Genomic DNA, 16310 nt, shown 5'->3' on the forward strand with positions numbered 1-16310 from the left:
TTAAAAGGCAGTGGAGCAGAAAACAATGCAATAAATACAGATAAAGAATATCGTTCACCAAGCATACTTTATTGACTCGATTCATGAGGAAGTCAGAGGAATTCTGGGACAGCTATAACCACAATCTGCCTTCATATTAAATAGAGGAAACACTCACTGCATGAGATTACAGATCGGATTTCCATATCAAACAAACACTGTGAAGAAAAACATCACACTGGTGAAACTGCACAGCAAAAAAAAACAAAAAAAAAAACAAAAAAACACACAAAACACATTCAAAATGACTAAAATGAATTAAACACAAGCTCCCTGGCAGCAGAACAGCCACTGCAGTGAAATCGTCATTATTTCAGACTCCGCTCTTTAATGAAAAATAAATACCATCAGTGTAACACGATGCAGTTTGATAACAGACTGAATGCAAACATATCAAGCACAACGCTGGCTACTTGGACCGTTGTAATGGCCTCTTACATTTCCTCCAGCAATTCCATATTTCAAAAACTCCAAAACGTTAGGAACTATTTTTTTCAATCTTAAATAAATAGAAAACCATTCGGGATACTGGAATGCTGCCATCTTCGGTGGAACGATGGCAAAAAAAAAAAAAAAAGCTCTTCCAGATCACAGCTCCCATAGCAAACATTGATAGTAGATTTGAAGCCTGCTGCTCACACAGGTTAGACAAATGAGTCCTCAGGAGTAAAATTTACTGTTGTTTATCTTCTTTTCCTTTGACCTGGAGAGAAAGACGGACAGATTGAGAGCAGAGACTAACAAGTATCACAAATTAGTTGTCATATATTGCAGTATATGCACATATTACAGTATATGTACATATTGCAGTATGCACCATGAAATGCAAATTAGATAATCCACCAAAAAGCTGTTTTATGGATGGAATTTCCTAATCAGTTTATTCTGAGCTCGCCACTGAAATTTGGAAGCTGTGGCAGCCTAAGAACCTCAACTGAAGTGAAGCAGGCCATCCGCTGACGGCAATGAAATTAGTCTGATAGGCGGGATGTTAGCGGCAGCAAAATCAACCAAAATATCACTAAGCTTGGCAAAAGACCCAAAGACGACAGCAGCGGACAAACGGGGTCCTTTCTGTGAATAGACTGTCGCTGCTAGAGTATTCCTGCACTTTTCAGACTTACCTTGGATTTTCACCAGTGCTGCCCTTCCTCATGAGGTTGTTGGTGGGCTGAGCCAGGGAGGATCGCTGAAGGTTGCTGTGTGTGTCGTACAGGAAGGGTTCGCCCAGCTCTGCCTGCTTCTTCTTCAGCTGGCTGGAAGACGAGTACAGCTCCTCCTCCGCTTTCTGAATGATACGTGCGAGTCAGGAGATCACAGAAATCCCGCCACAGTGACATAAACGTCGATGCGCTCCTGGTGCGTTACTCACCCCGGCCTGCTGCACACTGATGTAGACCAGAAGAGAAGCTAGCTCCAAGTCTTCACTGTAGCCGTTCTTTAGAGGGACAGAGCGGTAACCTGTGGAAGCAAACCCAAAACAGTTCATTTCCTTCATTTATTCATATCACCTTGATTTGTGTTATAACCTGATTCATTCATGTTCATTTCGACTTTTAAAATCACTTTTAAAAATTACATTTTTTTAAAAATTTTAAGCGGTAACGATGGACCTAGTTTAGTTTTTACAGAAATACAAAAAACGTTGTTTTCAACGTGACTGTATGAGTTGTGTTCCCTCTAAACATAAAAGGTCTTAAAATGAGTCACAACCTAATTTCACTTCCAAATGAGGTCACTTCAGTGTGCGGTGTCAGTCTTTTGTGGAATTTCAAAATACTAAAGCCCGCTAAAATTAGATATTAAAGCTGCGTCACACTCAGAGTGGAAACTCCCCGATTTCGAAGAATCTAAAAGTTTACATTAAAGTCTTTGGCCAGGATACAAGAGACATGAGCTAGCCACTGTCTAATATTACTTAAATATCAAATGATTCAGAATTGTTTCACCTCTGATCTGTTTCATTATTTCTAATTTGAGACGTGGAGTCTCTCTTCTTATTAAAATATGAGCCCCATACAAGAAAGTTAATACAGCAAAAGCGAGCACACCTGTGAGAAAACTGGTGAACAAGGAAATTAACTTGAGCTCCACATGATATAGTTCTCAGGTGAAAGTATTCTCAGTGTGTATTAAATCTTGCTTCTAAGTAACATTTAGTTCATGCAATAATGATAACGAGCACTACTTGAGAGTGACGGTAACAGAAGCTGCGTGTATGAATTCCCACCTGAGCGGAGGCCTTTCACGGGAAACATGGCCTGAGCTAGAAAGTTGGGGTCTGAGAACATGTCCTCCTCGTTGACGATGAAGCGCAGGAAGGTGAGTTCAGGCTCATACACACTCAAGACTATGCGCTCTGAGCCTTTCCACACTGGGTTCAGACCATTGTCACCTGCAGGAGGCAGAAACGTGCAAAGATTTAACCCGTGAAGCCTCAAGTCCCCATTAAACTAAAAGTCCCCAGAACCTCAAGCTGAAAAGAATAAAAGTTCCCGCAGAATTGCAGCTAAGGCCGAAGGTGCTCGAGCTCTGATCATTTTAAGGTTTTTCATTATTATTATATTTTGTGATGGACGACCTCTCCCGGGTCGTCCCGCCTTTTGCCCTGTGAGAGGTGGGACAGGCTCCAGCCTCCCACAATTTTTCCACTGTGAGATCGAAAGCCCCACAAAGACGAGGCAAATCTCAGTGTTGATATAGATACACAACAAACACAACCTTATTAAAATTTTACCATCGATCTTCTTTCAAATCTCTAATTCCTGCAGAAAGCGTTGAAACAACGAACATAAGCTACATTTTTAATAGATGTATTAAAAGAGAAAAACTAGATGAAACAGAGGAAAATAGAAAGGTTGCTGGAGAATCTCCTTACGATAGACGATGGTCTTGTACTTCTCCTCTGTGTGCCCGCACAGCTCGATCTCCACAAATGGACTGGCGATGCTGCGGCCTGGCTTCGGAAGGTGTCTGGCACCAATCACCTGCAAGGGACGAACACAACTGCTCTTATTCTCTGCACACCATCAGGCCCAAAGTGCATTTTTGTACATAAGTCGACCCTGAATGTGACTCATAATCATGACAGAGGCACAGAGAGTGTGTGTGCGTGTGGCGGCACACCTTGACCACAATTTTGTATTTGACTTCCTTCTTGTCCTGATGAGGGTCGTAGCTATCCATACGCATGAACTCCGGCTGCAGCACGTAGCCCGTTTGTCCGTTCAGACTGAAGAGGGCGTTGTTCAGCTGCATGTATTTATCTGGGTGGACACGTTAGCGTTACAAGAACCTGAATAACTTCACAGTGTCACTTCTCCTTCAGGCAAATCCTGATAATATTCTAACAGGTAGACTCGATAGTGTAACCTGTGTTATTTTTCCAGGTGGAGTAGACAGATATCCCCCAAAGACATGACAGACAACATAAAGAGGGCAGTTTGAGTTTAGCTTTAGTGCAGAGTGATGCACTGGCAACCCATCAGCATATCTTTAAACATCAGGACATAATAAAATGACCTGGTCCTCAGCAGGTCTTAAAATGAGGTAAATGTAACTTTAAATGAATCCCAACACGTGACACGTTGCACTGTGCCATTATTTATTGAACAAAAACTAAGACAAGATGCTGAAGTAACGTGTGAAAAACTTTGAACTCCACCATGAACGCCTTTTATGTATTCTGGAGTCAGATGTGAGCCCATCAGTCCCACAGCCCGACAGATGCTGTGGATAAACGAACTGAAGCAACACTGTAAAGAAGAGCGGGCCAACATGTTTGTTAACCTCACACGGAGAACAGGTATTTGAAAGACTGTACAGGCTACAGAACCATGGGGTGGACGCACTGCTTCTGCATGTTGGTTTAGCCCTAGTTAACTAAATAATGACACAGCGTCAGGTGTTGTTGTTCATCTCAGCTCATACGAACCCAAATGTACGACCTGCTAAAGACTAGATTTTTTTTTTTACTTTGTCCTGACACTTAAATTCTTAGTAATGTACAGATAGTGTATTTTCTCTTTACCGTGACTGTAACTAGGCTCAAAAGACAAAGACATAGTGTCTCTAAACACACAATATATGGGTTTATAAAGCTATTCATAGCCAAAATACTACATATAAGTGGAGTAATATATTGAAATAAGCTTTCAGATACTACTAATAGAAGATTTCTTGTATTAATGGGATGTTAAATCCTCTATTATTTTCCATTTTCACACTTTTATTTCCTCAGACTTATTTATTTCTGCATTTTCATGTCCTTTCATGTGCCGATCCTCGTGTTGCTCAACCTACAGGCGGAGGTTTATGTCCTTTCATGTGCCGATCCTCGTGTTGCTCAACCTACAGGCGGAGGTTTATGTCCTTTCATGTGCCGATCCTCGTGTTGCTCAACCTACAGGCGGAGGTTTATTCTAAATTTATGAGTATATTCTGTCATATATACAAATATTTTAGCGTGTTTTTGTACTTTGCTTCACTTGAATGTTTTCTTGTCATAAGAAAATAAATATAAAGCCCTCAAAACTGTCTTTGTCCTCCGCCGTGTGATAAATGAGCACTGCTGTACCTGCTGTTTGGAAGTTGAGAGCCACCATGTGACAGCCGAGGGCCCACATCGGGTAAGGGTCGTAGTTTGAGGACTCGACGCGCTGGCCTTTCGGGTAGATACGACTCAGAGCTTTGCGGTTGTACTGCAGGAAGTCTTTGGTGCGGCTCTTTCCTGGAAGCTTGTTCTCCACGAAGGAGCGGACCTCCTTGTAGCTGTAACTGTCTGCAGAGACAGGAGAGAGGGGAGAAGTTCAGTGGTTCAGCCACCTCACCTTCGCTGCTTGCTAAGAGAGGGAGCTGACAATTAGTTAAAGCGAGCTAAACAAATTAACTGGATTTATTTCAGAGGGATGGTTTTTGGGGACTAGACTGTGAAAGGATGCATGTCTAAACTGCATCTAAACCCCATCCTCTCACACATTGTCACTCAGACAGTCAGAAATATTATAATTCTGATCATTTATCAGCACAAATCCATATTTTTAGATCTTTGTATAACAACAAAGCTGACAGTTGTGAGACTTTATCAGAGGTGGAAGCATCACAGCAGATGCTTTTGTGTGGAAGTAACTGAGAATAAAACACAAAAACATGAAGCAGATTTTCCTGGCCTGGCTTTTTATAGCAGATAACCTTAAAAATATTCTGCAGTAGATGAAAAACAGAAGAAAACCATGAATCAACATATGAACATTACCTGATGCCGCTGAAGTGAAGCAGAGCAAAGTTACAGAGGTTTTATTAGAGACACGGCTGAGAGCAGTTTGGCATCATTTGTAAAAGTTCACATTTCTTCAGTATTGAACAGCAGAAATGAGGCTTTCTTGTCGGAGGTTATTTTTGCGCGATAAGCAAGCAAATAATGCAGAAAACGGAGATTTGAGATGGTAAACTGGTCTTGAAGTACACAGAGACTGAAAGAGCTGCGCAGGAAGTGTGATTTTATCGTGGTGGAAGCAAAACTGCCAAAGTAAGAAGGAATAAATGATGTTTTTGATCTTCTTTTGCTGCTGGTTCAGTCAATTTTGATCAGAGAGTGACAAAAACTGCAACTGCACACTTATGACTCTTTGTGTTTGCACAGTCTCAAGAACATGTTAGTCCGCTGCCATATAAAAACGGCAATGGCCCTCGATTACTTGTCGATGTGCAATGCTGCTGAATAAGAGGAGCCAGAGAGCTGTCTCAGGCTGCTGTGTTATAATTCACTGTTCGGTGACTTTAATGATCCATTAAAGGTTTTAACTTAACCCAAAACACAGCAGCAAACATTTTCTCTCACTATTGATGTTGATCGGCTCCATAGGAATAAAATTTAACTGAATTTATCTGAACTGGATGTCATGCTCAACAAAAATGAGCAACAAGCACAGAACTTTGAAGCTGGTCCATCAGATACAAATCCTGCTCACATCAGCTCATCTTACTGTTTTCTTTTCAGTAACCACACTCCACATGATAAGTGGTGGTCATCAAACGAGATGAGTGATTGTGAGTTTTGGGGCTCTAACAATGAGTGGCCGTGGCGTTGTTTCATGTGACTGTGCCCACTTCAAATCGGTCTTTTCCTGTTTTTGAAAGTAACACATTTAAAAATGAACCTAAATAGTATCAAATAAATGCTACACACAAGCTTCTTGTAAAATGAGTTTCAGGTACAACGCGATTAAATAAAGGTTTATAGACGCTTTCAGATTTAACCGCGTTTTTTCCCTTCAGATGCTTATTTGGTTTAGAAGCTGATATTGCAGATCTGTTATTTGGAAATGTCACCGAGTCATTCTGAACCTACAGAAATCAATTGTGGTGCGAATGTAGTTTTAGCATCTATTTCCAGATTGAGACAGTGCATCACAGGAAACCGTCTGTCTTTAGATCTTTCCTTTTGGTCACATCCTGTTTGTACAACAACCTGTGGCTGAACACGGCGAGTTTCCTCAGCTCAAATAATTCCTCGGCTAGAAGGACTCATTTAAATCAATGTTAGAAACTGTGTAGTTACAGGAGTCACGGACGTGTATTTCAAGATGGGACCAGCTCTTGAGTAAAAGCATCTAAACGCTTTTGTGACTGCAATTATATTTTTAAAATTGTGTCATTGAAAGGAAGTTTAGACACCAACTAACATAAAAAAATAACATCTAAAAGTCAGAAATGAAGAAGAAGGTATCTGCTTATTCATTGCACTTCATTGAGATACCACAGAGACTGCACCTATAAAAGGTAAAAATGATACCTGATTGAAATTTGGCAGCTGGCCCTGTAAAGGTCACCTCCTTCTGTTTGCCGTGTGTGGCCTACATAACAGGCCCGGCACACCAAACACAGTAACCCCGATTAGCAGCGGTCGGGCACTTTTACAGTTATGAGCACCCTGTGGCACACCAAAGTCAATCAGTGACATTTACTAAACAGATGAGTTATCAATAAATCCACCGATCAGGACAATGTTTTTGCAAGCTAGACAGGGAAATGTTTGTCATTGCAGGCTTTAAACATGCTTTTTTAATCCTGCAAGGCTGGGTATTGCCTGCAGTACTCGGAAATGCACTTTTGATCTAAATTTGTGGTTTTATTTTACACTTTGTACAATAACTACGTTGCTTTTATAACTGGAGGTCTGGAGGAAAGCGATTCAAACACAAAGCTTGAATTCATCTTACTGTGACATGGAGTTACAAAGGTAACACTGCATTCACCAATGATTTCGATTCTTAACCTCAGATTAAATAAGTGAGGCAAGGTTTCATTTTAAAGCAGCGTGCAAAAGCTTCAAGCGCAGTCTGTCTGCATTAGACATGCGAGTTGACACGTATTTACCAAAGCGGTCCTTCTCTTTGCTGCGTGGCTGACAGTAGACCACCACCTCCGACATCTCCTTGGCGACCTCTGCCTTCTTCTCCACTTCCACCTGTTGTTTCATCTGATATCAGACAGAAAAACAAGTCACTTCTTGTTTGCACTGTAATGTGGACAGACCACCTATGAATATAGACCCTGATGTGGTTTTGCATCTTGCACTTTGCTTCGGTCAATATACAACCTTCCTGTAAGCTCACACAGATGATGCTCTTTTACATCATTTCTTTGCAGTTATAGTTTCTTCAGTTATTAGTTTTTACATTAATTTTGTATATTTTTAAATGATTTCAAATTACAACAACATTTGTCTTAAATTGTCTTACATCGTATCTGTGGTATCAGATAATATACCACATGATCCTCTGTGAGCAAGCACTTTGTGACGGTGGGAAAGAAGAACTGTCTTTTAACAGGAAGAGAGCACCAGTAGAACCAGCCCCACTGACTGAACGGAGCATTTTGTGTCTCACTGTAGCAGTTTTTGTCGTTGTAGTTGTTAGTAAGTAACTTTGTATTCACTTGTAGTCACTTTGTATCTCGTTTAAAGTCACATTCACACAAGCCTAGAGAACATTGGATGATACCCCAGTTGCTAGGGACGGGTTGCAGAAGGTTACCTGCTGTTGCCAGGTGATATTGGTTGCAAAGATGCATACACTGCTGCACCAAAGACCTGCTTGTGATTGCTTTGGTCGCGGGCAGATTCCTCCCATCACCAGTGAGATTTGCATTGGTTGGTTTCAGCATTAAAGGCAGAACTTTGGATGCAAACGTTCTGTTTTGTGCTGCAGTTTTTCCAGTTTCACTAACACTTGGTGGTTAGTTTCCAGCTGTTTGCATACAAGTTGATGTCTTCCATGCAATCTACAGGCAACCGTGGCAATCAGCAAGTGACCAAAGTCTGTGGTTGCTGGTGGTTTTGGTGCAACCTCCAGCAATCACATCCCAAAGGGTTTTATGATGCGGGCTCTGCTTCCACAGAAGCATATCGCACTCACCTCTTGCTCCTTGCTGTACTGCTTGTTCGCCGCTCTCTGAATAATGTCCCATGCCACCTTGTACCATTCAAACAGCTCTTCCAGAGAACCTGCAGTCAAGTCAAACTGCAGACTGTCTTCATCCTGGTCCTGCAAGGTCACTGCGTGGGGCTTCCCGTATTTACCATTCTTCACTACAAAAAGGAAGACAAAGAGGCCCAGTGATGTTTAACTCTGCAAACTTTGAGGAATCAGGATTTAGTCGACGTGTATACAAACCCTAACGCAGTAATGACACATTTAGTCCAAACTGAGTTAAAGCCACAGAAAAATGCTCAGGACTAAACTAAACTGGACGACGCTGCTGTGTAATGTATATTAACTGTGCTTTTCCATTGTGACTGTGTGACACACCAAGATAACGAGTACTCACAGTTTTGAATGTTGCATTTGGAGATGTCCACGACGCCCTGACATAGTTCACCTAGTGGGTTATCTTCCATTTCCTGTTTTAGCAGACATCACAAATAGAGGTCGTTTTCAGTCACTTTCCACACAGATACAGTACAGTTGAACTCTGACCTGACTTCTAATCTTTACCTGCACTCTGATGACAGGTTCGGTGTTGCTGGACACTGGCTCCACGTAGTTAGCAGGAAAGAATAACTGTAACTTGCCACCGTGGTCTCCTCTGCACCTGTAATGAGCAGAATGAGTCACTTCAGTTCAATTTAGTTTGATTTATATTGCACCAACTCACAACAACAGTCGCCTCAAGGTGCTTCATACTGTGAGGCAAAGAGCTTACAAAACCAGATGACCCCCTTATGAGCAAGCACTTTGGTGACAGTGGGAAGGAAAAAAAATCCCTTTTAACAGGAAGAAACCTCCAGCAGACTGAACGAGAAACACTCAGTGCATCACTCAGTGCTGTGCAGCGCAGCAAAGGGAGGATTGAGGGTCACCAGAAGCACAAGTAAGCCCGCAGTGTGAGAGGGAAGTGCTCTAATGGAGTGATACGGTACGACGAAGTCTTTAAGATAAGACGGGGCCTGAATATTCAAGACCTTGTATGTGATGAGAAGGATTTTACGTCACTCTGAGACAGGATGGTTCTAATTTTAGAGATACTGTGCAAGTGGCAGAAAGCAGTCCTACATATTTGTTTAATATGTGCATTGAAGGAAATTGGAGAAAGGACAGAACACACTATGGGAAGTACCCTAGCAGCCCGAGTCTACAAGCAAGTCTGCAGTCTTAGAACATTGTGCTCTGTTAAGACAATAAGGTGCTAAGATCTTTAAAATATGATGGGCCCTGATCTTTCAAGCCTTTGTTTGTCAGGAGAAGAATTTTAAGTTCTGCATTCAACAGTGAAGAAAAGCCAATATAGAAAATACATGGGCTCTATTTTCAGTCCCTGTCAGTATTTTGGAGCAACTAAAGGCTTTTCTGACAACCTTCAAAACAACATGAGAATAAAGGAATTACAGCAGTCCATGTAGCTCAGTTCTGACAGATAACTTCTGCGAGTGAGGAAGACTCATGAACGCACTGGAATCTGTCAGCTAAACACTATTCAAGCCAGCACAGTACATTTTGATGATGTCTTCTACACTGCGTAATAATCAGTCAGCAGCATCAAATGCTGCACCGAGGTCTCAGATCTAACAATAGAAGCACACAGACAAGTCCACTGTCAGAGGCCAGCAGAAGGAGATCGTTACTTAAAGATTGGTCTCTAATTACGAGACAGCTGCACCAACAAATGGCTTTCTAATTATTTTATTACATCCACCCTGAAAGTCCGTTTGTATGTAGTCTGTTAATAAAGTCAAACTAATCAAATTTAAAAGCACTAACGGTAAGACGTGGAGTCTAATAGACTCAGAGTTCATTATTAAAGTTAGTTTAGAGCTCAGTAGGAGAGAAAGTCTAAATAATAAAGTTGCTGTACTTAATGATACTTCTGTGTGAGTTGATGTGAAAAGTGCCGTGTTTGCAATTAGCCATGTTTATGTAAGGGTTACTGAGGGTTTAAAGTAACTGTTAGAATCATTTCATTTGCAAATTCAATAAAAAAAAACAAAACACACACACACACACACACACACACACACACACACACACACACACACACTATGAGATAAAGGAGAACAACAGCCTGATACCTGCAGGCCTGACAACAGCAGATGTATCACTGCTGTAACATTCAGCAGTCACCTCATTGTTCTGATACACACAACAAAACTACACTACACACTAACTACACAAGATTTGCGCTGAACGTCTCAAATCTCTCACATCTCAAAACACCGCTGTCACTCCTAAAACTTCCCCCTTCCTAAACAACTAAATGCCATGTTGCCATATCATTTTTTGATTGGTCGACATGGTACATTTTTCCACCAATAGGAAAGGGCAGGGGGAGGGGTTTGGTGTTGTTTTTGCTCACACACTTTCGAGCGTTTTCCTTATAAAACGCCGTTTTTACCGTTTCTTCCCGCAGTAAATATAAACAACGACAGTATTCAGGAAGAAAACCAAACATTGCATATTTTTTATCATCACTCTGGTTTTACGTGGCCGATCAACACAATTTAAAAACTGGTATAAAGTCCACACTTTTCCCGTCAGTTGTTCCGTCTGTCCTGCTCACATCTCCAATGGTTGTACACGTTGTCATTAACGTGGCTTCACTCCACATCAGCCACGCCGCTTTGCTAGCTAAAACACCGGTGTCGGCACATAAGGACGCTGTCATAGCCTGTCAACCACATATATAGGAATGTGAATCGCATCATTGGCTGGACTATGGGATAAGGCGGCATCGTTCTGATCCCATACGGGAGCAGCCAGTCACTTACTGACTAACACTGCAAAACAGAATTGTTAAAGTTTTAATTTTAATTTCAATTCAGGTCAGATTTTTTTTGTGCTGTGCACAGAGACCGTGCCAGCAGTGCGCAATTGCGCACGCGCGCAGCTTAGAGGGAACATTGGTAACTACCACAAATAGACCAAAAGCGCTACAATGAGACACAAAACATCTAAAACAGACACAACAAGAAAAAAAAGCACAAAAAGACAGAAATAAGAAGACACCAAGATGCCCAAAGAAACACACAAACTGGCTAAAAATCAACACAAAGTTGTTACATTAAGATACATCAGCAAAGACAAAAAGCCACTTCATGTCACTTCTAATTGGAGTCCGATCTCTACTGTGGAGGGCGGAGGGCCTTCTCCACATCTGTGTCACTAAATCAGTCCGTGGCCATGCCAACCACGTACATGCAAAGACACAAACTTGCGTGTGGACTCACCATCCATCAGCCTCTTTGGACACGTTGTGTATCAAAGCTCCTTGTTGAAAGCTCAGCTCATCTGGCCTCCTCGCCTGGTAGCTGTATAATGCCTTGACAGTATTTTTAGGCTAAAGGAGACAAACACATAGAATTGAGAACGTTAAAGGAACGATAATCAAAGAATACTTGACAACACACCACATGACCAAATCTGACTGCATACACACCAGCGAGGGCTCGATCTCATTGGGCTCCACATACGTCTTCACATCATATAAAGAGGCACAGTTCTTCTCCTGTGAAACACAGCGCACTGTTAGGAGGATATCGTGACCTGACGCTGACCTGAAATGTTCTGTAGTGGTGCTAAAATAGTAAGCAAAGTGAAACTACAGTAAATGTTCTGAGTTTAAAAATGATAAACCTTCCTCAGACTGATCACCATGCATTTTGAACACTGAGGAATTTACTGGCTTTGCCACAAACTTTCCTAATTTACAGTCAGAGACGAGCAGGAACTCTACAACTAACATGGCAGTAAATACAATAAGTGATCAAATACTGATTTTTGTTTCTCCTTTTTATTTGTGTGTTTTGTTTTTTTTAGAAAATTCTATGGTGGCTCAGAGAGGACAAGCACAGTCTCCAGAGTCGCACGCAGTGAGGATGTAACCCTGCAGACAAAGATGCAAGGTAATGTGTGTTTCAATCACACGATTCATAAAATACTGCAGAGACATGTTTGCTAACAGCCATTTACTCTTAGCTTGTCACGTCTGCAGCTGTTCCGTTGCGTTATTGCAAAAACCCAAAACAGTGAGTTTCCTTGAGTTTTCTAGCTGTTAGTGTGTTTGAACTCTTGGGGCTACCATAATTACCTGTTTCTCAAGCGCAAATGATTCACTAGTTTCCACAAACTTATTGCAACAGTGGCAGAATCTCTTGAAACTCACTGTGCTGAAGCGGTCGACCAGCTCGGGCGTGACCGGGTAACGTAGCTTAATCTTGCGATACAGCGGTTTCTTCCTAAAGTAGTTGACCAGCTCCACGAGGCTCTCGAACTCCGTAGTGGTGCCCAGCAGATACATGTTGCCCTCCTTCTGGATGCGGCAGTGTTTCACCTTACCGTCACCTCTGAATGACAGAAGTTGATAACAAATAGTTATGTTTGCAGTACTAAACACGTTATGCAGATGCTCACGGTGGCAGTGTGTTTTGGCTCTGTCACCCTGATCATCAGATTTAGGTTGGAAAACACACATTTTAGCCCAACTTTGTCACTAAGGGATCAGTGTCTGAATTAATGGAAAGTTTTTATGGAGATTTCAGTTACATAATGAGGGGTCATCAACTTTATTTCACCCTTTATGAAACGACACATTTCAGTGGAGACATTTGTTGAATTTCCTTTAGCACGGTACCTGAATGTGATGGCAAAGGAGTCTGGTTCTCCTTCTCTCTGCCGGATGAGAAAAGCTCCATCTCTGGGAATCCTCATTAGGTAATCCTCTGCCTGACCTCTGCTCAGGTTACTGTAGAACCACCTGCTCCACACAAACACAAGGAGGGTTACACCCTTACACATTCACAACCACTAGCACTCTATATAGCCTCTGTAGAAAATATCCACATATCTCACTTATCTTAACTGCACTACTGTAAATGCTGTATAAATAATCATCCTGTACAATACGATCATTTTAATTCTACAACTGTTTATAACTTGCATAGTTCATATTTCTGTATAGTTTCATATTTAGATCCTGTTCATAGCCTGTACACCACTGCAGCCTGTACATACTTATAGTTATAGCATATTCATAACATACCTTCATACCGTGTACATTATGACATACTCATAATAGACCCATATTTTGTATCCTCATACCTATAACAGACCCATTTTTGTAATATATATATATATTATTGCTAATATATCTATATCATGGCTAAAGCACTTCTGGATGGATGCAAACTGCATTTCGTTGCCTGTACTTGTGACATGTGCAATGACAATAAAGTTGAATTCTAGTCTATTCTATTTATGCGGCATGTCTGTTTATCAGATGATGGCTTGGCTTTGACAGAAACAGGAGTTTTCTTTCTTCCATGCTCTTAAAAAAGGCTGAAAGAAGTGAGAGGGCAGTTACTACCTGTCCGTGGGTGAAAGTGAAAGTGAGAAACAGAAGCTATGCATATGTGTGTGGGACTGAATGTGAGATGTAAGCTTAGCTACAGTAACACAACTAAAACTGAACATCGATGTGGAGCCCTGCATCAAACAAGGGTTTGGTTTTTTATTATAAGCTGAGAAGTTGTGAATGATTAAGTCGTTATTTCTCATCACACTGCAAAATGATTCAGCACCCTGTGATGTCTGTGATGTATTTTAGCACCGTGGGACAAACCCTTCTTGCAGATGTGAGTTGGGTTTTGGTACGGCATCGGTGAGGCGCAGCTCAAAGTCCTGGCAGCGCAGCGGGTTGTCTCTGTAGTGCTGGATCAGGGCGTACACGCTGGGAAAGTGCAGGTTTGGCGTCATGTAGAAGGAGGTGTGTCCGCCCTCTGTGACGGAGCGAATGCGACAGTGCTGCACCCTCCCGCTTCGCCTGAAACACGTGCAAACAAATGACCGAAATGATGACATCTGCATCAAGCTTTCTTCTCCAGTGTAGCAGAAACATGAAGCTACCGAAGTGTTTACAGCTGACCTATTCAGCTTCTAACCCTAACTGAATTCAAATTGAATATATTCTAGTCCGAGTTTCCATTTGAGTTTAAACGTGTTTTTGGCCTTATTTTGATAGATGCAGTGAAGCCTGACAGGAGAGACAACAAAGGGCTGAGGGTCGTATTGGAGCCCAGGCCGGCTGCTTATCCCACCGAGCTGAACCGGCGCCCTCAGTTTGTATTTTCTGTTCAAAAGTGTAACGTTTGGATTACAGTTTTAATTAAGTCATTGTTCTACTGACCTTATTTCCTTATTAAATTACTGAGTGTCTGGTTTCTGTTTACTTTGTGATTTTCTAGGAATGACTTCAGTCCTTTGTGTTTTCTGGTTCTTGGTTCTTGTATTTGTAGTTATTTGTAGTTATCTCCTTCGCGCTCACTTTTCCATGTTCCCCCTCTAGAAGTTCATTCATGTTTCAGCGTTTCCTTGTTTCAGTTATGGCTATTGTTGGTTTCCTGTTTTACTTTGATAGTTGGGTTTTACTTCCTCCACTGTCTCGTTGTCCTTAACAGTTTCATTTGTGTCTCCAAACTCCTGTGTTCAATCCCCACTACAGAGTGTGTGTGGGGCGATCGTGGCTCAAGAGTTGGCAGTTCGTCTTGTAACCGGAAGGTTGCCGGTTCGAGCCCTGGCTCGGACAGTCTCAGTCGTTGTGTCCTTGGGCAAGACACTTCACCTACCGCCTACTGGTGATGGCCAGAGGGGCCGATGGCACAATATGGCAGACTCGCTTCTGTCAGGGCAGCTGTGGCTACAACTGTAGCTGCCTCCACCAGTGTGTGAATGTGAGAGTGAATGAATAGTGGAACTGTAAAGCGCTTTGAGGGTCTTGAAAAGCGCTACATAAATGCAATCCATTATTATTGTGTGTGTGTGTCCAGTCTTCCCCGTGGTCTCTGTTTTCACTGCTGTGACCCCTTCTGTGAGTTTTCCCTCATTATCCTCAAGCTGAGGAATTTTGTTGGAATTTCATTCCCTGGATTTTTCACCCTTTTGTTGGGTTTTTAATAGACATTACCACCAGCTTTTCAATTACGCTCTCATTTTGTTCTTTCCTTTCCTCTCTGGTTTAAATTTAGGTGCAGCTTTAATGTAAACTGTGACACACCAGGAAGTAGACACTTTATTTTTACTCTTGGTTGTGTATGATAGAGAGGATCTCTCCAGCATCATCTATCTAAGGCACACAGCTCTGGCTGTGAGCACAGAAGCCCCGCCCATTTGCTGTTAAAACCTTCCATTTGTGAAGCGCAGCCAATCAGCTAAAACTGCTTCTTTCACACAGAGGATTATATCAGTGCCTTACATTAATGTCACATTACATTAAACTTTAAATTGAGGAAAGGTAGATTAAGTACAAGAATAAAAATAATAATAGATCCTCTTTGAACCACACAAATCAAACACAGCGTGAAGCCAAGCTCAGTTAGCTATCCTGGCAGCTGATATAAAGTGTGTCAGTTAAACTGCTTTAGCCTGCTAACAACTGCTGTTGCCTCTGCAAGCCGCTTTGAAACCCACCTCTGTGAAAGCGCATGGAAGGACAGGGATGTGTGATCTCACTGCTGGCAAACAAATTACTGCAGATAATCAACAATCCTATTTTAACTAAAGTGGGAAAATTTGAATTTTCTGTTTTTCATATTCCTTCATGTAAATGAGGATTTTATTAGTAGAATTCATTTAATGGGTAAGGTCATTAGTTATGTTGTATAAAGTCAATATTCCTATTCATCATTAATGAGCACAGAAACCTCAAGGAAGGTAGTTTAAGTGCAAAAACTACTGAACACAGATGACTCCTATGAGCCCTAAACAGGAAGAAATTCTTCAGGC

General features: G+C 41.7%; 1 protein-coding gene across 1 annotated transcript in view; it reads right to left on the minus strand.

Moving 5' to 3' along the window:
* Positions 1-48: 48 nt before the first annotated feature.
* plcg2 (phospholipase C, gamma 2) overlaps positions 49-16310 on the minus strand; it is a 43903-nt gene continuing 27641 nt past the window's right edge. The window contains exons 18-33 of the mRNA XM_084936535.1: positions 14152-14352; positions 13165-13287; positions 12697-12877; positions 11971-12039; positions 11762-11871; positions 9036-9132; positions 8869-8941; positions 8457-8629; positions 7417-7519; positions 4616-4819; positions 3166-3305; positions 2918-3026; positions 2270-2434; positions 1412-1500; positions 1164-1327; positions 49-742 (exon numbers count right to left, since the gene is read on the minus strand). Of these exons, the coding sequence (XP_084792661.1) occupies positions 700-742; positions 1164-1327; positions 1412-1500; positions 2270-2434; positions 2918-3026; positions 3166-3305; positions 4616-4819; positions 7417-7519; positions 8457-8629; positions 8869-8941; positions 9036-9132; positions 11762-11871; positions 11971-12039; positions 12697-12877; positions 13165-13287; positions 14152-14352 (2044 nt within the window). The 3' untranslated portion in view covers positions 49-699. The remainder of the gene's footprint in view (positions 743-1163; positions 1328-1411; positions 1501-2269; positions 2435-2917; positions 3027-3165; positions 3306-4615; positions 4820-7416; positions 7520-8456; positions 8630-8868; positions 8942-9035; positions 9133-11761; positions 11872-11970; positions 12040-12696; positions 12878-13164; positions 13288-14151; positions 14353-16310) is intronic.

This window comes from Perissodus microlepis, chromosome 7 (assembly GCF_051167445.1).
Source record: "Perissodus microlepis isolate ML-2025 ecotype Zambia chromosome 7, ASM5116744v1, whole genome shotgun sequence".
NCBI classification, from domain to species: domain Eukaryota; kingdom Metazoa; phylum Chordata; class Actinopteri; order Cichliformes; family Cichlidae; genus Perissodus; species Perissodus microlepis.